The 25,326-nt window shown below is 39.1% G+C and overlaps 1 protein-coding gene across 1 annotated transcript; it reads left to right on the top strand.

Annotated features, from left to right (window-relative positions):
- Window positions 1-14: 14 nt before the first annotated feature.
- ACTR2 (actin related protein 2) lies at window positions 15-23,545 on the top strand. The gene is made up of 9 exons (XM_069009073.1): window positions 15-173; window positions 6,244-6,354; window positions 11,265-11,480; window positions 15,030-15,102; window positions 16,946-17,082; window positions 17,875-18,024; window positions 18,705-18,850; window positions 19,239-19,371; window positions 20,521-23,545. The coding sequence occupies exons 1-9, from the start codon at window positions 126-128 to the stop codon at window positions 20,689-20,691; spliced, it is 1,185 nt and encodes a 394-aa protein (XP_068865174.1). The 5' UTR covers window positions 15-125; the 3' UTR covers window positions 20,692-23,545.
- The last annotated feature ends 1,781 nt before the right edge of the window (window positions 23,546-25,326 follow it).

The following is a 25,326-nucleotide window of genomic DNA, read 5'->3' as shown; positions in this document are numbered from 1 at the left end:
CGCTGACGGCTTCCGGCGTGCGCGCGCGGCGGGCGGCGCGCTCGGGGGGCCCGGCGGAGGTCGGGGCGGTGTCGGTGCGGCCGTCGGTGTCGGTCCCGGTGCGGAGCCGTGTCGGTGTCGCAGCGATGGACACGCTGGGCAGGAAGGTGGTGGTGTGCGACAACGGCACCGGGGTGAGTCTCTCCGGGCGGCGCTGGGACCCGCCCTGCTGCCGGGGCGGAGGGGAAGGGGAAGCCGGGCGACTCCCCCCGGAGCCGGCCCGGCTTCCTGCCGGCACCGCCCGCGGGCCGCGCCCGCCCGGCCCTGCTGCCGCCACCGGGCCCGGCCGCCATCCCGGCGCTGGCGCGGGCCCGCGGAATGAATGGGCGGGGGCGGCTGCCGGCCCTCGGCCGGGTGTCCCCGTGTCCCCAAACCAGGGGGGAACCGCCGGGGGTCTGCGGTGCTGCGTCTGCCGTGCCCGCCCCCATCTCCTCGGCGCTCTGCTTTTACCGTCAATATCGTGATTTCTCTACGTGATCTGAGCGAGTCTCTCTGTAGCAACGAGCGTTTAGACAAAAATACCGATTTTCAGAAATTCTGAATGAGCGCATTATACATCGAGCAACCAGGATATGTCCTCTGTCTGCAGGATAATTAGAGAAATGTTTGGGGGTTTTGTTGTTGGGGTTTCGTGGGGGGGGGGGGGTTTGTTTGATTTTTTTTTTTTTTTTTTTTGGCAGCTGCTGTTCAAAACAGAGCATCATCCTTTCCGTAATACCTCTCTGATCTGCCACGTGCCTCCAAATCGGCATTTTTTAAACGAAAGGTTTTCTTCCCATCCTTTTCACCTTTTCCTGCCTCCATAAGCGTGCAGGCACCCGCTGGAGATCCATCCTTTTGTCAGGCTGTGAGGCACCCTGGCAGGAAGTGAAAAAGATACCATTTTAAAACAAGAAGAAATCAGATGCTGTCGGTTGATATTTCCCCTTGGTAATTTTTTTTAGCAATCTAGGGTTTCCCCTAATAAAGCCGTATTATGTGAAGAGTTAACATAGCTGGTGGTACATTAAGATCTTCTGAATGGCAAAAAAAAAGCAGGTTGTTGGGGATTTTTTTATGTGGACATTTGTAATAAAGAAGAGGGGGGTTTTTTTTATAAGCCTAGGAAAGAATAGTTGAGACAAAGGATGATGTTACTAGGGATTCAGCATCCTAAATTAGAAGGTTTTCCAGTTAGCATCTGAAATTGTTGGAATGGTTCAGGGAGAAGAACATCATATTTGACAGTTCAGGGATTTGACAGTTTTGATGTCTTCATTTACCCTCATATAGCAAAAATTGTCTTTAATAGGGCTAGGGTTCAGAGCCTTTGGGCACTTTTTACACTATCATTTAGAAAAAGGAAAGAAGAAAAGATAGCATTTGGCATTTTCTTCTTACAAAGGCGCATGGAAGCGGCTTTACATTTTTGTTTGTTTGCTTGTTGGGGTTCTGTGGGTTTGTTTTTGGTTTTTTTTCTTTAATATTCCTACTGTGAGGCCCAGTTTAAAAAAAAATAATTTAGAGCTTCATCCATTGGTGTGATTCTTTATATGACAATAATCACTGGGTTGTAAAATATTTAGTGTATTGGTGGTGGCAGCAGTGTTGTGCCTTGGCTGGTCTCAGGTGTGACACATGGGGTAGAAGCAGTTGTTCCCATCAAATTTCACAAACTGGGTGTGCCACACAGATTTCTTTACAACCTAAGGCATCTGTGCCTGCTGTTAATTCCAGAGACATCTTGGATCAATACATTTTTTCCCTTTGTGAGTTGTACCAGCAGGATATAAATAACCACAGGAGTGGAAAGTGCCTTTGTGGTGCAAGAGGAGGGGCCTGTGTCACTTCAGCTGCTGTGGCTTTGGGTTGTGCTTGGCCTTTGGGCAGAACAACGTGTGTCTGGAAGTACCCTGGCTACGGACCTCCTTGGGTGGGAGAGCAGGGTATCAGAAGTAGTTGTTAAATCAGTCAACTCGAAATGTTTAGATTGAATTGGGATAATTGAACAAGGATTGGGATAACTAAGCTGGAAGAAAATTCCATTCAGTAAAACTTTTGAGTCTCAACTGCATGTGAAAATATCAAGTAGTTCTATATCATCAAACCGGTATTTTGATAATAATATTTTTCCTATGTGACAAGAGATGTTTTAGGTTAGAGTGATTTATGATACCCAATACTTAAAAGCATGATTGAAATGAAATCTCCTGCCAGGCGTCAGAAATCTTAGATAAAAAATGGAGAATATCTTTGGAAAAATCAGGTGAATTTTTAACTTTAGGCTTGTCTTTGAAATTTACTGTTCTTGTTAGGCTGCAGTAGGACTTCTGATATATCAGGCTGCAGCTTATCTTTGAGGAAGAGGTGAGGGACTAGAAGGAAGTTATTGCAACACGTAGTGTGGGAGGCAGGCAGTGGCACCTCAGAGGTCTAAAGCATTAGAGGTGGATGTTCTTATTGTTAGAGGCCAAATGGAAAGTTGCTTCTTGGCCTGTAAAATTGCTGTAACTGTATTTAGGGTTTTTGTTTGAGAGTTGCATCAGTGGAAAGGATCAGGCTCAGAGATCTGATAAGAATATTAGTGTTCATTTTAAAACCAGTCACGTGACCTGTTTGCAAGCTTCCTCATTCTTTTAGTTTGAAAGAACACTTATACATGCAAGTTCTTAGTGTTTGATGACTCAGTAGGAAGTGAAAGACTTGGTATAAACCACAGCGAAATGGAGAAGAAACTATATATGGTAAAAATTCTTACATACATAGGCTTGCACAACAGGCAAGCTAAGTAGCTATTCTTAAAACATTCAGAATGTATAGAAAATGTGTGCAAAAACAAATGATGATGAAGTCCTTGCAGAAATGGGTAAATTCGCGGAGTGCTCGTTATTGTTGGAGACATGAGCATTATACTGAAATTGTTCAATAATTGTTGTGAGGGGTGTGCACAGCAAGAGGTGGAAGAGAAACAAGTGCACTGTACTTAAATTAGAGAGTTTCAAATTGAGAGTGGCAGGAACAGTGAGCATTTGGAAAGTGGGCTTTGGAAAGAGAAGCTGTTCCAGATTACTGCACTTTATGACATTTACTTGAAGATTTTGGAGGATTTCCTATAAGGGACAGGAGGGAGAGGTATCTTATGTTTCCTGTACCCCTTCAAAAAATCGAAACCAGTCCAAAATCTATTGTTATACAGATCTGTGCATTTACCTGTTGGTAGCTTTACCAAGTCTGGTTCTTCAGCCATAATAGCCAATGTTAGGCCATCATAAACCTACTGAACCAGCTGAATACTCAGGATTGTATCAGGGAGAGTACTACAGTAGGGATGCTCCCATTGATAGGGAAGCTGACAAACAAGGCTCACTTGTCCTTATCTTCACCAAATTTTTATGTAGACTGGAGGGGAAAATTTCAAATTTGAAGGCAAATTAAAATTCTGTCCTTTCTGTCTATGGCTGAGTCTATCAAAATTTGTAAAATGTCATTTTTAAGGCTCTCTGTTCTGGCCAGAAAGAAGTGGGAAACAGACTGAATATCCAAGCTTAATCTCACTCATTGTAGTTCGCATTGATTAAATCTGGTTTTGATTGTGTTTTAGGCTGGTTGGAGAAATGACAATCTGTTTTTAAAATCTAGGATTTTAGTTAATAGTTAATTTCCTGGGAAGATGCGTCAAGGTCTTAATGCAAAAAGAGGCTGGAAGTTGCTATTCATATCAAATAGTAAGAATTTTCGTGGTTTTGTAGGTCACCAGTTTTTAGGTCAGTATAGTTGTATGTGATTTTGAGAGGTGTTTTAAAGGTTGGCCGAGGCACTGATTTTTGTGCAGTAGCTGTTTTGGTTGCATACGTCAGGGTTGCTATATAAATACTGGGGGTTTAGCAGGGCTTAAAAGTTTGAGTAGTGGAGCTTCTTGAGGGGAGCGTTTCAGGAGTGTAAGTTCTCAGGATTTATTTAAATATTACTTATCCTGTTACTTCTGTTGGCCAGCATGGCTGGGGGTGACTGTTAGGGAAGTTGATTCATGCTGGGGAACAGAAAAGGAGGAAAAAGCTGTACACAAATACATGGTTGTAAAGATGCACAGAGGTGCTTATGGTCGTGCTTAGAACAATTTAGGAAACCCTAAGCTGGAGGATGGGATTGTATGGGCTGTTTCATAGAACTTCCTTCTTAGGAAACCTTCTTGACCAGGTCCTGCACAATGAATTTTATAGCAAGCATACCTACACACTGTAGCATAAACAAAAACTGTATGATTGCCCTTAATGCAGTAATTCACTAAGCCTGAAAGGGAGCTTTTATTTATTATTTTTTTTTAATACATACACTGTTGTTTGGACTGAGCTCAGCTCTTCAAAATATCACATACGTTTTCTCAAATTTAAAACTTCTGTTAAAGCCTTCTGGTGTGTTCAGGTATGTGATCCAGAAGTGCTTGTGGCTGCTCTTTGCTTTCTCATAGCAGCACTGCATTCTTGAATACACAGAAAAGATCTGTGTAACTCCTAGTAACTCCTGGCCTTAGTGTAACCAAAAGAATTGGTAAATACTTGCCTTTTTAGAGTGCTCTGGGTTTGAAGTAGAATGAGTGAAATGAGTTGTGTACACAATGTCATTCTTCAGGTGTTCCAAACAGCTCTGCCTTTGGAGAGCAAACGCTGAAGGAGTGAAACTAGGGTCGCAAAAAAGCAAAATAAAAATCCTTTCTCCCCTCTATTACCCCAGCTATAATTGAAATATCTCTTGGCTCTTTCTGTAATTGGCTCTCTAAATTTCTTTCCACAACAGGTGCCCTTTTTTACTGCAGTAAGGTGAATAATTACGAGCAACAGCACAAGTGACTTTTCATGGTACCGTTAGTGTAATGACAGAATTCCTGTCAGCTGCAATTAACTGTACTCTTTGCTTGGATAATTGTTCCAGTGGCAGTCTTCAGACCTTGCTTCAGAAAGCTCAGTGAACCTTTGGAAAATTCTAGCAGATGGCTTTTAATACAACCTGCAGTGGATAATTACGTTTTGGGACAGGGTCCCAAGGAGACTGTGAATTGTCTGTTCTTGGAGGCTCCCAGCACCCAGCTGGTCCCAGCCCTGAGCATCCTGCTCAGAATTCAGTGGTGACTGGTTTGAGCCCAGGGTTGGATGAGAGCTCCTGAGGTTCCCTCCAACCTGAGGGGTCCCATGGTGCTGGGTTACCGCTGCTGCACCTCAGTGGTTGGGTAATTTTGCAGATGAAAATGTTTTTGTTCTGGCATGTTGATATAGTCCAGTAGGCAAACTGTGCATCAGAATAAAAGAGGAGTCTGCTCTGTGTGAGCTGCGGGCAGAACCTCAGAGTATGATACATGAAAATATGCTATCAAAGTAGTATAGCTGAAGAGCAAAATTTGCTGATCCCCATGTACTAAACTTGTAACTTCTTGCTGGCACATTTAAGGTTTGTATTTTACACCTGAACTTCCTCTAGTGACTATTTTTTTATTATTCAGTAAATTGTCATTGTTTTCTTAGTGTATATAGTATCTTGGAACCCAGTGTATAAAGCTTCCTTTTGTATATATTTGGGTAAAAAACAGTCTTTCAGAGCATCCTGTTTGGTGTGAACTGCCATCATCTGAGGTTTTGGTTGTGCTGTTGGTTTTAGAAGTGCTTGCTGCAAACTTTATCCTTAAAGGAAACCCTCAAAAGTATGACACTTCGAGAAATCCATCTGAATTCACATTTGAGCACTTTTTATAAGGGCATAAAACTTGAATTTGCAAGGCTTTGTTTTTTTTTTTTCTGGTGTGTAGTTTATTATGCTGCTGTGTGCTCTAATTGGAGACGTGATTTAACTAGGTTTCATTGGTACTCATTGTAAAGTGATCCATTACAAAATTACAGATTTCAGGTTGCTAGAGGACTTTTTTACAGAGTGGCAGGAAATCCAAATTCAGACACTGGACTCTTTTACACCTTGCAATGTACTTATTAATTTTAATACTGTTTCTCAAAAAATGACAGTCCTGATTCAGAAAACATTCTGGAAAATAATTTTTTCAGTTTTAAAGACCTATGCATCATCTTAAATGTGTAAAATTGATTTGAAAGTATAAATCAAATTGGTTTCCAGTGGGGCACATGCTCTTAAATTTCGACTTTTAATTTTTTATCCCAAACCAGGTTTGTATTGGTAAAAAAAATAATGCATATTCTAATAAAATTATTTCTTCCTTTTCAGTTTGTGAAATGTGGCTATGCAGGCTCAAATTTTCCAGAGCACATTTTTCCAGCTTTGGTTGGAAGACCCATTATAAGATCAACTGCTAAAGTAGGAAACATTGAAATCAAGGTAAATGTTTTGGTTGTTATTTCTTTCTGACAGATAAAAATATTTAGGGCAGCTTTTGACTTGTGTAATATTTGGAAATGTTTTTTTCCTTAACTCCCTTTTATGCTGTTTCAGTATCTCTTGATTCGTTTCTGTATTGGATTTTAGCCTGTCACAAACTACAAAGTTAAGAAGAGGGTAATCTAAAGCACTGGAGGCCTTCAGATAGTACACCTGAGGAGGCAGCAGGTAGGGCTCGAGTGGTTCTGGGCAAAAAGGGGCTTCAAATGCCAATATGCAAATGATGCCAAGATTAGAAAGCAGCACTCAGACAGAAGTGACTGACTGTCACCGAGCCGTACTGTGGGATTTTGAGACAATGCTGAAGAACTGCTGGAGCTTCCAGGTTTTTCTGTATGGTTTGCTTTCTACTCAGAGTTGATCATCTGTGATCTTGTATGAGATGTTTAATCTTGGTTGTGTTTGCGTTTCATTGTTTCTATGGTTTTTGTTTTCCTTTTGCTGTTGATGGATGTAGGTGCTCCACACCAGTTAGAGATGGAGAGGCTCTGTTCAGGCTGCTTTGTCTTGGGACATTATTCCAAGACATGGGGGAAGAACTACTGTTGGAGAATTCATTTTCTGAAGTCCAGGGAGCTATAATTTTTCACTTATTTTGTAATTACAGAGTAATACTTCAAATGTTATTAGTTGCTTCTTCAATACAGGCTTTGGTAAATGTCTTGGCCCTGCTGTGGTCACATCCTCCCTTCTTGCTTCTAACCACACAATTCTCACCTTGTGCTGGTCATGCTGCTTGTGCAGGCATGTTGTGAGCTGATTCAGCTGAAAAAGAGGGATTTCTTGGTCAGGTGGAGTTCTGACTGCCTCACTAGACTGTCGTGCAAACTCCAGTTGGAGAGCGAGGGAGAAGCAGGTGGCAATGCAGAACTGTAGAAGTGCCCACTTAGCCAGTGAAGGTTAAGTAGGACCACACATATACAGGCATTCAATTTTACTTTCCTTATTTGCTTCTGAGCAGCAGTTTAGGAAGAGGAGAAAAAATCAGTCCAGTCTTGTTCCTTATTTTCAGAACCCTGTAGCTGACAAGGAGAACTTGAGTTGTCAGGTTTCTGCTTCTGCCTGTAAAATGGTTGTAGTGTCAGCAGGCCATACAAGGAAGTCAAAAGGCTGAAAGACACTAGAGCTTCCCAAGATACGATTGTGGGTTTGTCTTGTTGCTATCTCAGTGATGCTTTACTTTGTGTCAGCTAGGACAATTTGGTTGAGAGGATAGAAATCTTTCCCTTTCACAGTAGAGAGGATTCTTTTGTAAGGAGAAGGAAAACATAGTCCTTTCTCTAGTAAGACTTGGGGAGAGGTATTTCTTTGAACTTAATGTGAGAAGCCTCCTTAAAGGAGGTCCTGGTAAAGTTTTATGAAATTATGCAGTGATTTATGAGTCTGAACTTCCCCCCCCCCCCAAAACTTTCTTGCATGAAATCTCATTGTTGAAGTAATGTTTTATTTCCAGCTGATTCAATACAGCCTGTCCTACCAGTTTTGGTATCCTCTGATTATCTGATACCTTAATTTAATATTGTTACAGATAACAGTGTTACATTGAAAAGATAGGAGGTAGAAGTGGGTAATTGCTATTATATCAGCAAAAGAACCTGTAAACTATCATTTTGCATGCATTGCTGGTCTTCTGCTTGAGCATGGATCATGTGGGTGTGTTTCAAAGAGTACAAACTGTGTCTAGATTCTTTCTAGAAGTTTTATATCATCTGCCTATAACAGCTTGTTGCCCTTTCTTAAGGAAGCAGTGTATCAAGAGAAGAAATCCCTGCCACAGATACTTTGGATATCCCAGTAGGATAATACAGTAGAAAGACTTGTTAAGCATGAGTGCTGTTTTTCTTTGTGAGAATCTTGCAGATTTCCTAAAAAAATGTATTTTAGTGGATGAGTTTTATGCCAAAATTTAATTCTGGGCATACACTGTGAGTTCTTACAGGATAAGTTTAAAACCGAGTAAAGGAAGCTGGCAAGAAGATTATCAGTTTAACTTTTCAAAACTATTCAGGAAAGCTGTACTCCTGTGAAATTCAGAAAGTCTGTGAAAGGAGCCTGGAAGCTGATCAAAACAGTGGTTATCATCCATTGAGTTTCCAATTTCAAGTTGCTTTGATCATATTTTCCTTATGGATTCTCATTTCAGCTAGCAGCAGGGATATAGTTTTTTCTCTTACTCAGGAGTTCAGTTATTACTGGGATTATTTTGCTTAAAATTGCAACTAAACCCAGAAGCATAGATGCTGCTCTTGGTTTTTACTGACATACAAGTCTTTGCAGCAGGTTTGGGGGGTATTAGTAAGTCAGTACTAAGGAGTAGTTTTCAGTTCTTGGATATATTAAGTGATTTTTTAAAAAAAAATTTAAATTTAGCAATTGTCAGAGCTAGTTAGATCAATTGTCCTGTGCAGAGTCTTGTCTAGTTCAGATATACACCTTGCCCAGGGCAAAACTCCCCTGTTACAGAATATTTATGCACAGAATCCTATTTATGACAGATAGGCAGATACACCAATCTTGTTTGCAGCCTAAGAAGCCTAAACATGACTTGCCACTGACATGTAGGAATAGCTTCCTTTAAAGAGACAATTTAATCTGGTGTCCTGATAATGTTAGTTTGGCCCTAACTAAACTAACTCAGATCATTTCCTGCTGTACATGCATCTCTTTTCAGCCTAATTCTACTGTGTACTTAAAATAATTTGAGAATTTCATTTAGGCCTTTTCTGACTTTCTTGCTTCTACCTTTTCTTCACCTTTCTTGACCTGTTGAAGTAGAATAACAAAATGATGGTAAGTGAGGTGCCCCTGTGCTTTTTGTTTACCATTTTTGCTTGATGAGACCTAGTAGCTGTTCTGTTATTTTTTAAATGCTATTCATTGTTTTGTCTTGTCTTACATTCTACATTTGAATACATACTTATTTTGGACATTGTTCATTGCTTTGGTTTACTGGCAACTAATTAATGGGAATATTTTATGTATTGCTTTTAAATGCTACATAACCTGTAGTTTTGCAAGATGCAAGAATAACATCGAAAGATTAACATGAACTCAGCATCTTTAACAGTAGAAATTACTTAACATTACAAACCAAGAGTTTGAAGAAACATTCAGATTTCAGTTAGACAGATATTACTGAGTACTGAAGTGGTGGATACATTGGATGCCACAATACTGATTCGTCTCTGCAAATTTGGTTGTGTTGTCCTTCTTCTTCAACTGCCAAGTGTATGTGTTTGTTAGTGTGCTAGTGCTGATGTTCTCAAGAGAGAACAATTGTTCTTTCCTTGAGCTTTGTTTTAAAAGGATGTGAAAGTTCTGTGCAACTTTCACTTTGCACCTTTGAATAGCAGTTTTTCCTGGGCTATGTCCTGTTGGGCAGCTTAGAGCCTGACAGAGCAGTGCACAAAAAAGGCTTCTGATCTTCTGATTCCTCTAACTGGTGGAGTTTGTGTCGTCTTAAATTCTCATGAGTAATGTGGCTGCATGGTGGAGTTCTCATAGTATGGTTTCACTAGAGTGCTTTTGATTGAAAGTGTTGGAGTCTTGACTTTTGTCTTCTGTACAGTCAAGAACTGAAGTGCAAGAAAAGTGCAAGTGAAGATCTGCTGTGCATGGAAAACAAGTAAACCACCTTGTCAGGGAGAGAAGGGGAAAGAGGAGTGGTTTCACTTAAACTGTTTTCAATTCACTTCCTTTTTATATAGTTAACAATAACTGCTTAGGTTACTTCTAAAACACGCATTATAAAACCGGATGCCAGATTTTTTCTCGTGCATCTTTTTTTCTCTGGCACTGAATAGTAGGTTGAGTAACCCTCACTTCCAAGTTTGCTGTGCCACAGTAACTGCGAGCTGTTGTGGCATAGGATGAAGCAGCTGGCTTCTTTTTTTTTTTTTTTTTTTCAATTAATATTATTGTGGACACAGAGCTAATGATACCTAGAAATACGTTCTTACAGCCTAAGTACAAGTGAATCAGTTTGGGGTTCTTTAGAAAAGTATGGGATACAATGAGGGAGCAAAGATAAGATGTTGCTGTGCATACTTCCTGTGGGAAATACGTGGGAAAGGAGAAGATGCAATGCTACTAATTTGAATGTGCAATGTTTGCATAACTAATGTTAATAAACAGATTGCTTAATCAGTGTGAAATGACTATACAAATTGCATTAGTTGGTTGTGTTTGTGCAAGAACATTACTGGGGTTTCTGGCTTGGGACTTTTGGCAAGGAACAGACGAGGTTATATTGTATATTTAGATATGTCTCTTCACACCCTATTGACACAGGCAATATGTAAACCATTGTTTCTTTTAATGTCTGGTGTGGAACTTATAATCTCTTATTTGCTTTTGCTCCTGTTCGATATGCTTATTCACCACTCATTATTCCTTTTTTGGTATTGTGCACAGAAATTTGCAACATGCATGGAAAAATATTCTGCCAATCCCACCTACTACCCTTATGTGCTGTTTTGCATCTCGGCTCTTAGAAATTAGTATTTGATAAAATAATTTGGGAGGTGCCAGTGGAGAAACATCTGTACTTACAAAGGTCTTTGTAGTCTCTAGCTCTAACAGGGTTTATTGGTTTCTTTAAGGTTAATTGAAAAAATCAAATCAGTAATATTTATTTTGGAAAAGCTTTAGGATGGGTAACAGCCAAATTTAAATATTACATGAAATATCCTCTACTTCTCTCCTAAGTACCTGCAAATGGTTCAAAAATGTGGGCATTGTTTAAGAACACATCTGGACACAGGCTGAAGCAGTTCACTGTCATTTTTGAGGAGTTTGGGGTTTAGCAAACTTTGTAAACACTGACATGTTTTTGTATTAAAATTTTACAGGATCTCATGGTTGGTGATGAAGCCAGTGAATTACGATCAATGCTGGAAGTGAATTATCCGATGGAGAATGGCATAGTTCGAAACTGGGATGATATGAAGCACCTTTGGGATTACACATTTGGACCAGAAAAACTTAATATTGACACAAAAAATTGTAAAATACTACTCACAGAGCCTCCCATGAATCCAACTAAAAATAGGGAGAAGATTGTGGAGGTATGTCTGCCTAGTAGAAGCTGATACACAGTCATTGGAGCATTGCTAAGAGATTCCTTGTTCCAGCAACACGCAGTGACTGTCTGAAGCAAAGCAGTTTTGTTCTCTAACCAAAACTCATTCTCAGCCATAGGCATGAATGCTGCTGTGCTTAAATTCAAACCAGCTGATCTCATTCACAAGCTGTAAGCAGGCTTCCTGTCTCAAGCATTAACAGCAGCATTAAAACACAGAATTGGAAATACATGTCTGTCTTCACATACCCAGGATACATTGATTACTAGCTGTTGGATGAATGTTAATTACTTTAAACAACTTGGACTTGTATAAGCCAGTAATGCAGAGGAGATTGGAGTTAGATGATGCTTACCAGATGGAGCAGTGTTGTTGGAGGTAGTTGAGAGGAAGGTGTGATGACAACCAATGCACTAATCTTTAATTAGTGCTAGGGATTATCAATGAAAGCCTTCTAAGAAGAAAAGCCTGGTTCTTGCATCCTCAATCTCAGAGTGCTGCCCTGATGATCTAAGCTCCAGCTGAATGTTGTGTTCAGTGTAGGTTGTCAGATATATATTGTTTAGCTCCTGTACTATGTGACAAAGACTCAGTTTTGAAGAGCAGTAATGTTTGATGAGAACAAAATGTTTTGTTTTCTGTTTTGTTGCATTTTTTTCTCATAAGCATCATACATATTTTCAATTAATGTAAGTTTGAATATCAAAGCTGGTATATATATTTCCACAAATTCATTGCTTAGTCTGTTAAGAATTTACATTTATCATCACCTTTCCTTTGAAATCCTTTTGATGTCACAGCTGCAGTAGTGCTTCCTGCAATGTGGCAGTGAATATATTTGTACTAATCCTTTCTTTCAGTGACCAGGGAGCAAATGAAGTCTGGCAAAGTTGGGAAAACTTAAGTGAAAAAAAATCAGACTGTGCAATCTAAATTTTTAAAATTTAAAATCTAAAAAATTGCATTTTTTAAGCAATTGTGGACATTAGGGATCTATAACCTGAGTATCAGGTAATGCAACACTAGTAATATCATGTTCTGTGTATCAGCCAGCTGTGGTGTGATAGGCAGAGCAGATTATTCTGGGTGGCTTCCTCATAGCAGGAATGGCTCTACTTCCTGTCCAGGCTTCTTTGCTTTTCAGTTGTCAACAATAGTGTTCTTGTTTCTGTTTTCCTGATAAATACAAAAGGATGGATTTTAGTTAATCTGGTGCCAAGTAATTTTATACCAGAAATTCAAGAGTCTAGTGTGGCCTCTGAATTCTGGTAGAATATTTGCATTGCTCCATTTGCCTTTTTAACACCACCCCAGAGATATAGATACTTAACCATGATGCAGAAGATTAGTGAGAACTAGAATCCATTTTTGTAAATTTAAATTTGAGTTACACAGAAGCTCATTGTTTCTATTAATGTTTTTAACGGAGCACAATATTATGAGAACTTACATTATTTAGTTTAACTGCAACATATTTATACTCCTTCCATTTTTGACATAGCCTCCTCCTTTCCATGGAGGCAAGCCCAGTATGAGGCAGAGGACTGAATGAAGATAATTCCTAAAGCCTGCAGTAAATATAATAATGTCTCTGTATTTTGGGATACAGTGCAGAGCATTTTGGAAGAAAAGCTTAGTCATCTGGACCATATAAAGATGATAGATAATTATATATGCTGTCCTTCATTCTGTTTCCAGTAATTTTCTTTCCTCACTTCATCGCTTTATCAGACCCACCTGCAATAGTAAGGCAGCAAGCGTTCACATGTCAGCTATTTTGTAAAATATATATTAGAAAAGTGCTTTTCCTTCCATAGCATGTACAAGACCCTGGTTGCTCCTCAGCTTAACAGGGTGTTTGCTGTTTGTCTCTATCTGCTGCACTCCCATTGTGTAACACCCTCACAAGCAGCCAGACTGTAGTGGCAAAGCAAGAAGCTGTAGAGACACTCGAGCACAGTCACTTCATCTAATCCATCTAATCCATTCCTTATATTTTTCCCCAGTTTTTAATTCTTCCTTTCTGTACCCAGTTAGAACATCACTCTGTAGGTAATCAAATATCTGCTGCCATGTGAAGAAGAATCTTTTCAGGGAAACATATTGCTCAGTATTTACATCTTAAGATTGGTTAGCATACATGTCCGGTGTCAAGGCAATTTCCATGTCAAGTATATCTTGGAAGAAAGAATGACAACACCCCCAAAGGTTATAAAAGGTTTTGTAGAGGCTTTTAGGGTTTGGCATATGTGAAGGCAGTAACTAGTGCCATTTGAATATTAATTTTGTTGTATGAAGGTGATAATCTAGATTTTTCTTACATTATTTTTTCATTTAATAAGCACTCAGGTTGTTTGAAAATATCCATTGGAATAGTCTTGGGTTTAGACAATGACTGCTGAAAGCGGATCTATTTTGAGTTGCTGCCCTTTCAACTGTTCCCTTTCTGTTCCTTTTCACACTGTTCTAACGGAGGAGGTTCTTTAAATAGTTCAGAATTCTAAAATTGTCAGGCATCAGCTTTTTGCTTCAAAAATATTTAGATATCTTTTACTTGAGCTGTGGGAGTACTTAGGAGTCAATCAGTTTCTAATCCTAGAAGTTGCAGAAGGGTTCAGAAGGCTGCAGAGTAGCAAAAGCAAAACCTCTGTATGTGTTGGAATAATCAGAATTCATCCATTTTTCCTGGTAAAGCTTTTAGAGGAGAAAACTGCTGTACAGCATGATTTATCTACTTGGCCTTTTCTTGTGTGTTTAGAAAGAAGACAAGATCTTATAAACTCTAAATCCTTTAATCTTGGCCTGCTTCTTAACTGAAACTAGTTCAGTGATTAGGGAAACCTAGTGTACAAGACAAGCAGTTACTTTTCCTGTTTCAGTGTGAATTCTGCAAACCTGCAGTTTTCTCTCTGTAGTGTATTTTGCACTAATTTTAAAAGTTTGGCATTGATTGCCCTTTAAAGAAGGGAAGAAGGTGGTTCAGATCCAGAGAACCACCTGTGATACTGGGCTTATTCTAGACTAAGATATGCAGGAGTCTAGTCTTTATTTGACATAGTCTGCAGTAGTACAAAGTCCGTATGGCTTAATATGAAGAATGAAAAATGCCTGAACTTTGTTTTAGAGCATACACCTTAAACAAACATTTTATTCCCAAGTCACACTTCAGTAATGAATTGTTCAGCTGGTCTACAAGTACTGCCTCCCACTCATTAGGCACTTTGGAAAAGTGAAAATTTGTGTAAAGCTGCAGAAATTGGTGTGTGGGTTTCTTTTGTTGCTAAATGGATGTGGAATATTTCATCTGGCTTGTCTGGTGTGAACAGGTAAGGCACAGAACTGAATGTACTCCTTAGTGTCTTAAAGCACATAGGGCTCTAATGTTTGTGTAGAATCTGTGTGATTAAATTTCTTGGGAAGTGTTTTTGACTAGTAAAAATACAAAATTCTAGAAATACAGTTTTCAAACACTCGTGAAATTTCTTTGAAGTATTTGGTCTATTTTGGAAGCTGATTTTTGCCTTCATCTTACAGGTTATGTTTGAGACGTACCAGTTTTCTGGGGTATATGTAGCTATCCAGGCTGTGCTTACTCTGTATGCTCAAGGTAGGCAAAATTAACCTAAAATTTCTTTAGTTTACAAATGTGTAGCTGAGCCAAAGTACTAATATGGCATCACTGGGTCTTAGGCTTAATTCCGTGCTGTTTTCTAAGGAAATTTGGCTCTGACTGGCATGCTTTGCTTTTTGTTTTGAGGGGTTATTTTTAGGTACCACTGTCAGTGTTATTTTCATGGATAAATGCAAAAACCTGGTTCCTCAAAACTGTTACTGTTCCAGGGTGTAATCATTTTGCCTTTGGCATCAAGTCTTAATGGCTTGCTTTGGATTTTCTGGAAAATGAAGAACTTTTTACCATGACTAAGAGAGTAATTTCAAGATGATCATGTGACTTCTGTACTATTTTCAGGGGAAAAAATAATTAAATGTTGAGTCTTTTGCTGTAGATAAACTAGATTGAAATGGTCCTCAGCCTGAGCAGAAAATTATGGATTGTCTGAATTCAGTGGAAATTCTACCATCGACTTCAGTCCATCTAGGATTTTAAGAAGTTACTCAAGCACATCAGTTCTAATACCATGACTCCTGGCATCTGTTTGTCAGTGATTTGGTGTATTTACCTGTGACATAACAGGACCTAAATATCCGAGTCCATTAACATGTCACTGTAGTTCCTATGTCCAAGACCAAAAGCAATGGGGCACTGGAAGGGTGGTTCTGCCATGCAAGTCATAACCACTTGAACCAAAACCACTTTTTCAGACCTGAATATTAATTTTATTTGCTGCAATGTGTGCTATTACATTTTTCCCCTTGGTTTTCTTTGGTTTGATTCCTTATAAATATTTAATTAACTAACATTTACAATCTTAAATTCTGCTGTAATTGTACATGTACCTTACTGTGTAGTGCTCAGAACGTGAGACAACTTAGAACAGCCTGCAGTGTTTCTACAAACCATCATCTGAAACAAAGCTGAAGACCTTCTAAGATGTAAAAATCCAGGGGCACATAAATCAAACATTTGATTTTGAAAATCAAAAAAACCCCCTCCTTTAAAACATCCTACGTGTTTATATTATTTCAAAGATTGAAGTAGTGGCTAAAGTTATATAGAGATGTGCCTCATTTCAGTGTACCACACTTTTAAGGTATCTCCTTAAAATATGTTTTCTTGCTTTAGGTGGCTTGTGAGAAACTATGAAACTGTTTTCTGATCAACTTTCACCATTGATTTTTGCCTCTTAACTATAGAAACTTCGGTTTCTACACGTTCATGATACCCGCTTTGTATACCTTAGAATTTAATAGTTTGAGGTAAACTTTTTTCATGAGAGTTGATTTTTTTATTCTGTGAAGGTGGATCTCATTCATCCTAATGCCACCTCTGTGAGGAAATACTAGGTGTGTGCTGCATAGTCCAAATATTCTCTACCTTACAAAAGTATTTGGTTTTCTGAATACCAGTAAAAATCAACAAGTCCTAAGAATTTAACAAGGTAAACCTGTGGCTTGAACATCTCTAGGTTTCTTCATATTTCAGAAATTAGTATAAGGCTGCACAACTGAATCTGTGGAGGAATTTGTGCCCCAATAAGCATTTAATGAACATAGATATTCCCTTTAATTAGAGTGGAATTTAAGATGTCAAAACACCAGATAAAATTGTAAGTGGTAGAGTTCTAAACATCTAGGTAAAAGTAATGCTTTTAAAAAAAATATATGAAAACATTTGTTACTATGACATCCTAAAGTTTAAAATCCACTGATGACTGAGGGAAGAGAGATTGTGTCAGGTTACATTGAAAAATCCTATCTTAAACTCACTGCTGTTCTGTTCTATTTATGAAAGTGCTAATAAAAGTTGTACTGCCCCCCCATTCTTTTAGGTTTGTTGACTGGTGTTGTTGTGGACTCTGGAGATGGTGTGACTCACATTTGCCCAGTTTATGAAGGTTTCTCTCTCCCTCACCTCACGAGACGGTTAGATATCGCTGGCAGGGATATCACTAGGTACCTCATTAAGGTAAGCTGGGAAGAGGGTTTAAGGTTGAGGCTGGTATCTGTGGTATGTTGGTTCAAGTCAAAATCCCTTGACAGCAAGAAACCACTCTGTGTTTTCCCTTTATTATTCATATGTTAATTACATAAAGAACTCCTGTATTCTCTGTATTGCTTCAGTCTATTCTTACTGTGTTTCCTCATCTAAATCACATGTGATGATATTGATGTTATTCACAGACATCACATTTTCTTAGTGGCAGTCTTGTAGGAAGGGAATTTATTCCATATTTGGGAAGGAAAAACGTGAAAGTTGGCTTTCTTGATACCTAAAGTGAAAGCTAAATTGTGTTCTTTCAGTTCTACTCATCTATTTTCAGAAAGGCTTTCTTACAGTGTGGAAAACAGTGTAGTGATTCTTCCCCGATTATTAAATAAGAGAGCATGTTTGATAGACAATTCATTTGTTTGGGTGTTTTAAATATAAGCAACATCCTAGACTGACAAACTTTATGGTTAAACTGGAATGCAGGAATGTTCTGAAGTGAAGTTCTAAAGATAAGAATTATTTTAGGTTTTTTTCATTTGTCTTTGTGCTGGTTATGCTGAAAGTTGTAATGATGAGGAGAATCTCCCATTTGGAGTAATGCTGCTGCCTTTCTGGGGATAATGCATATGCTGGGATGGATTTGTTTTAATACCCACATTTGCAGCTAAAAAAGGGAGATGAACAGAGATACATGTTTAAATGTACCCCTCTACTGAGAGATCTGGACTGTTCCTCTCATTTCCTGCTAACCTGCTGTGCTCCCTCCAGCTCCTCTTGCTGCGAGGTTACGCTTTCAACCATTCTGCTGATTTCGAGACAGTTCGCATGATCAAGGAGAAGCTGTGTTACGTGGGATACAACATTGAACAGGAGCAGAAGCTGGCACTAGAGACCACAGTTCTAGTTGAATCCTACACAGTAAGTGTCTTGGGACAGCTTTTCTTGTCCTAGACTTCCTAGGTTAAAATTCAGGTAGCATTTAGCTTTGATTCCTTTACAATTTTTCTTGGCAATAGCTCACTTCTCAGCCTGTAGAATCAGATTAATTGGTTCTGCAGAAATCTTCTACAGGCTTTTTTTGGATTTTCTGTAAGACTTTGTACTCATTTTTGTCATTGTAGATCTTTGAAATTTGAATGTTCAGGAATTTGTAGATAAAATGGACTTATTCTAGCATATGAAATTGTTTCATCTTCATCCATCCAGCAGTGAGACATGAGACTGATACGTGGTGTCAGGAAAGGTAGACTTGCTCCTAGTGGATACTTTGTGATCACAGTTGGAAAAATTTGCAGAAAAGCATTATTCTTGCTGTAAGATAATTTTTTTAATTGATATTAGGAGTTGGTGTTGCAAGGAAATATTTGGTAGGTCAATATAGATGTATCTGGTCCCTGATGTCTCAAAGTGAATTGCAGAGTGATTAAAGAATTTGTATATTCTTTCAGTACTACTGAATGACTTCTTGCAGTGCTGACAATTATCAACAATTTCCTGTGTTAAAACATTTGGGAGCAATGTAGGTCATTTCCTCTTGGTTTTTTTTAGTATTCAAGTGGCTAAAAGTAGTCTTTTCAATGGTGTTGTTTCTTCCCTAGCTCCCAGATGGCAGGATTATCAAAGTTGGTGGAGAACGGTTTGAGGCACCAGAGGCTCTCTTCCAGCCTCACTTAATCAATGTTGAAGGGGTTGGTGTGGCTGAATTGCTGTTCAACACCATCCAGGCTGCTGACATTGATACCAGGTAAGAGCAGAACGTTTAAAATTCTCTGTCTGGGTTGCAGGGGTGATGCAAGAACTGTCTTTAAAGTAACACCTTTTGCTTTAGACACTAATGTGTGCTCCTTAGGGAGGGTGTATGCTGGGAGTGGGGCTCAGGCTGAGCTTTTGAAGCTTAACAGGTTGTCTGGAAACTCTCTTGGTAAGAATGAGCAAAGATAAAATCTTGAAAGCACAATATTTTTTTATTTCTGCTTTCTGGGAAAGCACGAGCAAGTCTCCTGAACTTGTGCAGTCTGTCTTTGTGTAGTGACTGTTTTTTAGATTTGTATTTACTCCCCTGTCTGTAAGGTACCTACAGTAGTACTGAGTACACTATTACAGCACTACAAAGACTTTTTTTTTTGGGTCAGGTCTGAATTCTACAAGCACATTGTGCTCTCTGGAGGGTCTACCATGTATCCCGGGCTGCCTTCACGACTGGAGCGGGAACTGAAACAGCTCTACCTGGAACGGGTTCTGAAAGGAGATGTGGAAAAACTCTCGGTGGGTATCGGGTGGCTGCTGCATCCGGAGGGTGCAGAGGCTTCCCCTGAATCCCCACTAGAGGGAACCAAGTGGTCAGAAATGACAGAGGCTGCGGGTGGCCCTCTGCAACTTGCAAAATCTCTGCCTCTCGTTCCTCACGCCCTGCCTTTGCTTTGTACATACTTGCAATGAAGTTACCTTCTAGACCCTGCTAGTAGCAAAGTAATTCCTGAAGTCTTGGGTTGGTTCGAATGTAAAACAGGCTGATAAATGCCAGGACACAAATTGTAGTGTTGGTTAAACAAAGCTATGGAGTTTCTGTGCCTTAAAGTTGTCATAGAGAAAAAAAAATGTTTTTTTTTCAATCTGTGAAAGTTTTGGTTCATACTACAAGTGAAATGCTCAAAAGTGAGAGGCTAGAGTTCTAACATGCTTTCAGGTGGAGTAAGTTTCCCTTTTCCATTGGTTACTGTGATAAGCAGGCAACAGCTGCACACGTTACAGAGGTAACAGCATGTTGTACTGAAAACTCCTTTGAGTGGACTTTCTAATGGTGAACTGAATTGAACTTCCCTCCTTCTTAATACAGTGTTCTCTGAAGATCTTCTGTGGAATGAGTCAGTTGTACAGAATGTTTTACATCTGAGACAGTATTTCAGTCATAGCTTTGTACTCATTTTTGCTCTTGAAGTTAGAGCTTTAGCACTGAAGAACTTAAGGGAATATTAATTAGTTAAACTGGTTTAGATTGTGTAAATTGGTATAATTCTAAAATATTCATGATTTGATGATCTGGCAACTTCTGATAATTTTAGCCATCAAAGATTAGGAATTATTTCACTCTTTACAGTGTTCCTGAAATGCAGAAATTGGGTCTTTAATTTTTTGTCAGTATCCTGACGCCTGGGCTTTTTGTCAGTATACTGAAAGTACAATTTTTGGGCAAGTGTCAGTAGTTGTGTCTAATTTCCAGTGCAAAGTCATTATTTTACTTTGGTTGCGCAAGCTGGAAGCTCGCACAGAGTGCCCTATGCTAATATTCCAGTGTTTTAGTTGCATTTTTCTCACTAGACAGTTTCCACTTCATTGTTCTGGTGGAAAGCCCAATTTTATTTTGCAAGGCTTTGTTTCAAGAATCCTAGTAACAGTTTCTGTTCTTTTTCTCAGAAATTTAAGATCCGAATCGAAGATCCCCCTCGTCGGAAGCACATGGTGTTTCTGGGGGGCGCCGTTCTAGCAGACATCATGAAAGACAAGGACAACTTCTGGATGACCCGACAAGAGTACCAGGAAAAGGGAGTGCGTGTGCTGGAGAAGCTTGGTGTGACTGTTCGATAAATCCCAAAGCTTGTTCCCGTCACATGTCTAAAGCTTTTTTCTTTCATTGCCAATCTCTGAACTCACTCAGCTACATGCTATGGAAGGGCCTGTCTGTGGCCTTTTGACCCAAACGTCAGGTTTTGTTCTGGTTTCTTGGGGTAGCTTTTGTTAAATGTTTCTTAATGTGGCTAAATTTGACTATTAAATCTGACCACTTCCCTGCAAACAAAACGGAGCAAGAGCAGCCTGTCTACTTCATTGTTCCCTCCCAGTAGGCAATTGGGTAATTCTGGTAGGCTTTTTCTTCTGGGTTTATTGCTGTAGTCCTGCTAGCTTTTGTCTCTAGTTCACAAGGGGTTGTGTGCCTTTTTTAGCATAAGAAAACCTTTAAACAAGAGTTTTTGCTATTGGATCATTGTGGTGGTTATCTTTGCATCTTTATGCCTCTCTCTACATTAAGTTTGCTTTTTTCTTTCCTGCAATTAGGAATTTTGATTAAACATTGTTAAAAACTAGTTGAAGTAGCTGGAATGACTTTAACACACTGTTTCGATGTAATGTGGTTTCATATGCACTGCTGCCTAAACTGGCTTCTGAGGTGGTTCATCCTTAGAGGTGGTGGTGGGGCCTTCAGACTGTATTTCTCTAAGTGGGAATGTACAGCTGCCACAAATGGAGAAACACCTGATGTTCTGGCAAACGTACATTTGTGGCCTTAGGTGTCTTTTTTCTGGAGAGAGGAGACAGGTTTGAGCTGTTTTTCTTTTTTGTTAAGGGACAGCTGGGGAGTCAGCCTGACCAAAAATGCCTCTTTTCATAACTAAATTTCGGTATCGTGTTGTCTTGGCATAGGAAGCAAGAAAGTTAAATTACCTATTCTGTAATTGTTGAAGAAATTTAGATATGCTGAGACAGGAGCCTCTAAACTTATTGAAGAGATTTAATACTTTCAGAAATGCTTGTGAAAACTGTAACTATAGAGATTAAAACCCCCCGAACTAAGTTTTAAAAAGTCGGATGTTTTAAGTGCTTGTATGTACATCAGAAGCACTTCCATTAAACTTTACAAGTATATTAACCTAGTGCCAAGTAGTTACTGCAAATGAATATTTCAATGACCAGTGTTTATTGCAGCAAGCTGATATTTATAAACAACCAGTGGCAGTAGGTTATAAAGAATGACTTATATTTGTTCCAGTTAAGAATAATATTGAAATACGAGATGTTGGTTGGTAAATAGCCACAATTCATTTTATCCAGTCTTGATTTTTGATACTTAACATGGGATGGGAAAGGAAGTGAAAACCAGTGATGAACATGCTGTTTCCAGAAAGTACATTAAAGCTGAGTTGTTCTAAAAAAATGGAAGTTGTCACTAGTAAGTATCAGCCACCTTCTCTGAGTATAGTTGCCTGTATTTTTTTTCCTACTAGCAGACTGGTAACTCTTTGCAATAAAATCTGCCTTACATTAAGCATAGCAAAAACTGCTTGCATACAAATGCTAGCTAGACTTAGTTCTACTTTGCTTTCCATAGAAATAGACTGGTTTTCAAAGCCTACCATAACATTTAAGCATAAGGAAGTCAAGATGTGCTCTTGACTTCCAAACCTTGGAATGTATGAGAGATGCTTTCATATACTTGCCATTTGTCTACATCTTTACATTAATAATTGACCCCAGGAACATGGAAATATTAAACTCCCTTGGATTCTTAAAATGTGCTTCCTTTCTAAATTGAGCAGACAGCTTCCTTTGGCTGAGCGAGCCAAAGGGGCAGAAACCACGTCTGCATTTCTTTAATAACAAGACAAGTCACTATAGTATTGCTAGTAATGACCATTTAATTATAGGTGGGTGGGGTTTTTTGCAGCTATATTTACTCTTAACTTGAACAATATGAATTTACAGGCATGCCGGTCATGCCTCAGTGCATGCACTTAAGCAGTTACTAGATTTTTGGGGACATGAATGTAAGGGGTACTCCGAATTCCTGTAGTCTTCTAAACATTTAATACACAAGACTTAAAAATGCTGTGGGCTTGCTTTAGAGCTATGATTTCTCATGTGACTGTCTCTGGACTTTTCAGACAGTGTTGGGAATCATGGAAATAAACCAAAGAATGACTTAAAAACTTTTTTAAATGACAATCTGTCATGTGATTTTTCAAATCTAGACCTTGATCCTGCAACCCCTTTTCTAAACCATCTTCTCCCCTGTCCACTGGCTTCAGTGAGGTATGTGCATGTTTGAGTAAAGGTTTTGGAATTTGGCCCCTTCACTAGAGAACTTCACAGCACCATGAGTAATAAATGTCAGTTGATTGTGCAGAATCTTGGGTTTCCATGGAAACCATGTATATATTAAAAAAAGCAACTAGCATTTTATATTAACTGTGATCATGGATTCAGAGGAACACATTCGTAATCCAGATACTGAATGGGGTGTTCCAGTTGTGCTCAGTGTGGTTCTCCATGTATGTGTTTGCACACACAAGAGTGTTGTGTGTGTGTTCTCTCAGCTGACAGCTTCAATACTGCTATGAAAGCAATCTGGTTTAAAAGTCTTTTTGAAGACCAAATAACTTGAATTGTATTTGCAAAATGCTTCAGCTCCTATAAAATTAGAATAGAAGATGCCGCATCAGTTGTAAGTTTTTTGGGAACATCCTATTTTTAATGTTAAGCTGCTTCAAACCCTCCCCTCCCCCAGTGTTCTAGGATGTTAACCAATGTAACACAGATGGCTTTTTATACAGTTCTGAATAATGTTAACACACAACACTGGTTGAGACCATGAATGGAAATAAACATCTATTTAAATTGACAGGTCTTTTCAATACAAAAATAAAATCAGATTTTTTTCAAAGTAGATTATGTTTGCTTTGTTTCCTTTGGGAAATCACAGTTCTGTCAGTTTTTCTCTAACTTAACTTCCATCACAAAACCATCATGAGCTGCTTTTGCTGAGGAAATCTGACGTGACAAAATAACACATTCTCTACTGATTGCTGTCATACTCCATTCTTTAGCCAATATTCCACTCCCTCCATCCTTTTCTTTAAAAAGAAAATAAAATCCTTATCCTTGGACAGGAATCTTTTTCCAGATCAACCTCCATACTGCAAAATGAGAAGAGCCCTCAACTTGTATTGACCTCAGCATCCTTGGCTAAGGTCAGAAGCCACATAATGATGCCCTGTTTAGGAAAAGTCTCCTTGCCATTGTGACTTCACGTGCCATTTCACCTGCATCTATTTTAACTGATAGAAAAAGTGCATATGGGGTTGACCTGTAGCATTTAGAAGGACTTGAGTGAATTAGTGACTGGTCCACCACTCATGATGCATTTATCTGGTTTTTGAAATGAGCTCAACCAGCTTCTTCCCCCAGTCCATTGCACATACTGTGCTGGAGGAATGTTCCCCAGGCATCTTGTTCCTAGTAGGATAATGGGTTTGCTTTTCTTAGATGGAACCACTATGTGCAGTTTGGCTCTGCATGCATCTGCCAGTGGCTGGGTCAAACACTTGTCATCTTAGGGACAGATGCAGATAGACAGGATTTTAATAGAAAAAAAAATAAAGCCGCCCTTAACCCCAAATCTGTGTTTCATCACTGTGCATTCTTTGGAAAGAATAAATACATCTGGCTATACCTCTGCTCAGTACTAATTCATGATCCCTGCTCCTCCCCCTTGGCTTGTTTTGCCTGACATGGCTTTTGTGTGGAAAGGACTAAATACAGCTCAGTTGACATTTGCTAGTCAACTTTTTCAATAGTGAATTCCTCCCTGTGGGCACTTCAGCTATTTTCCACAAACACGTGTCATTAGCTGTTTCAATACTGTGAAAGATCTAGTTTCGAGGGATTTTTTGGTTGTTATTTGGGTTTTTTTTTTTTGGTTGGTTGGTTGGTTTGGGGTTGTTTGTTTGTTTGTTGTTTTTTTTAAACCTAAATATATCTGCTTCTACATTCTAACTCTGGGGAGAATGGTATAAGAAAAAAATGATTTGGACTTTTTCAGCAAGTATTTAAGCTAAAATTTTGCTTTATTTGGGCCCTACTCTGTCGTGCTTGTTCCTTCTTAATGGGTTGGTTTGTTGTCCTAATGGTGTAAGTCACCACCACTTTGCCATTATAGGCCTCAAGAAAAAAACCCTTCCATCCACAACAGGCTGCTAATTTTGCTTTGTACCTTCATTGCATTACAACACTAAAATAGTTCCTTAATAACATCCTCCATGTAAATTGCTTACCTTTCTCTAACCTGGTGCTGCAGGCAATTGAACCAACTAACAACTGCACAAAACAAGATTTCTGTGCATATCTGCTTATTGCTGAAACAGCCAGAGAAGAGTTTCTTGCCTTCTGTGTGCCTCATGCAGAATTCTGTTGTGGTGCTGCTGGAAAAAGTAGAAGTTCAGGGAGGAGAAGCAGGATGGGGCTTTGTTTCTCAATTGGTTTGTTTGGGTTTTTTGAAATTTCTTTTTTCCCTTTGGAAGCAACCTTAACGTTGAAGATTAGGGAAAGAGTTTCTATTCTGGGTCATGAATAAAACATATTAAGAGTCTTAGCAGAGACTTGGAATGATACTAAGGGCCATCTTCAGCCGCAGAACCCATGTTCCTTCACATACCTTTTTTAAAAAAT

The sequence above is a fragment of the Aphelocoma coerulescens genome, chromosome 3 (genome assembly GCF_041296385.1).
Source record: "Aphelocoma coerulescens isolate FSJ_1873_10779 chromosome 3, UR_Acoe_1.0, whole genome shotgun sequence".
Lineage (NCBI taxonomy): Eukaryota > Metazoa > Chordata > Aves > Passeriformes > Corvidae > Aphelocoma > Aphelocoma coerulescens.
The sequence above is the reverse complement of the archived record's forward strand: the minus strand, read 5'-3'. Positions and strand labels throughout refer to the sequence as shown.

Bases quoted from the DNA above. Each gene is read 5' to 3' on its own strand.
- ACTR2 (XM_069009073.1), top strand. From the start codon at position 126: ATGGACACGCTGGGCAGGAAGGTGGTGGTGTGCGACAACGGCACCGGG. The intron at 18,025-18,704 runs GTAAGTGTCTTG...TTTCTTCCCTAG, and splicing joins TTCTAGTTGAATCCTACACA to CTCCCAGATGGCAGGATTAT. The intron at 19,372-20,520 runs GTGGGTATCGGG...TCTTTTTCTCAG, and splicing joins GAGATGTGGAAAAACTCTCG to AAATTTAAGATCCGAATCGA.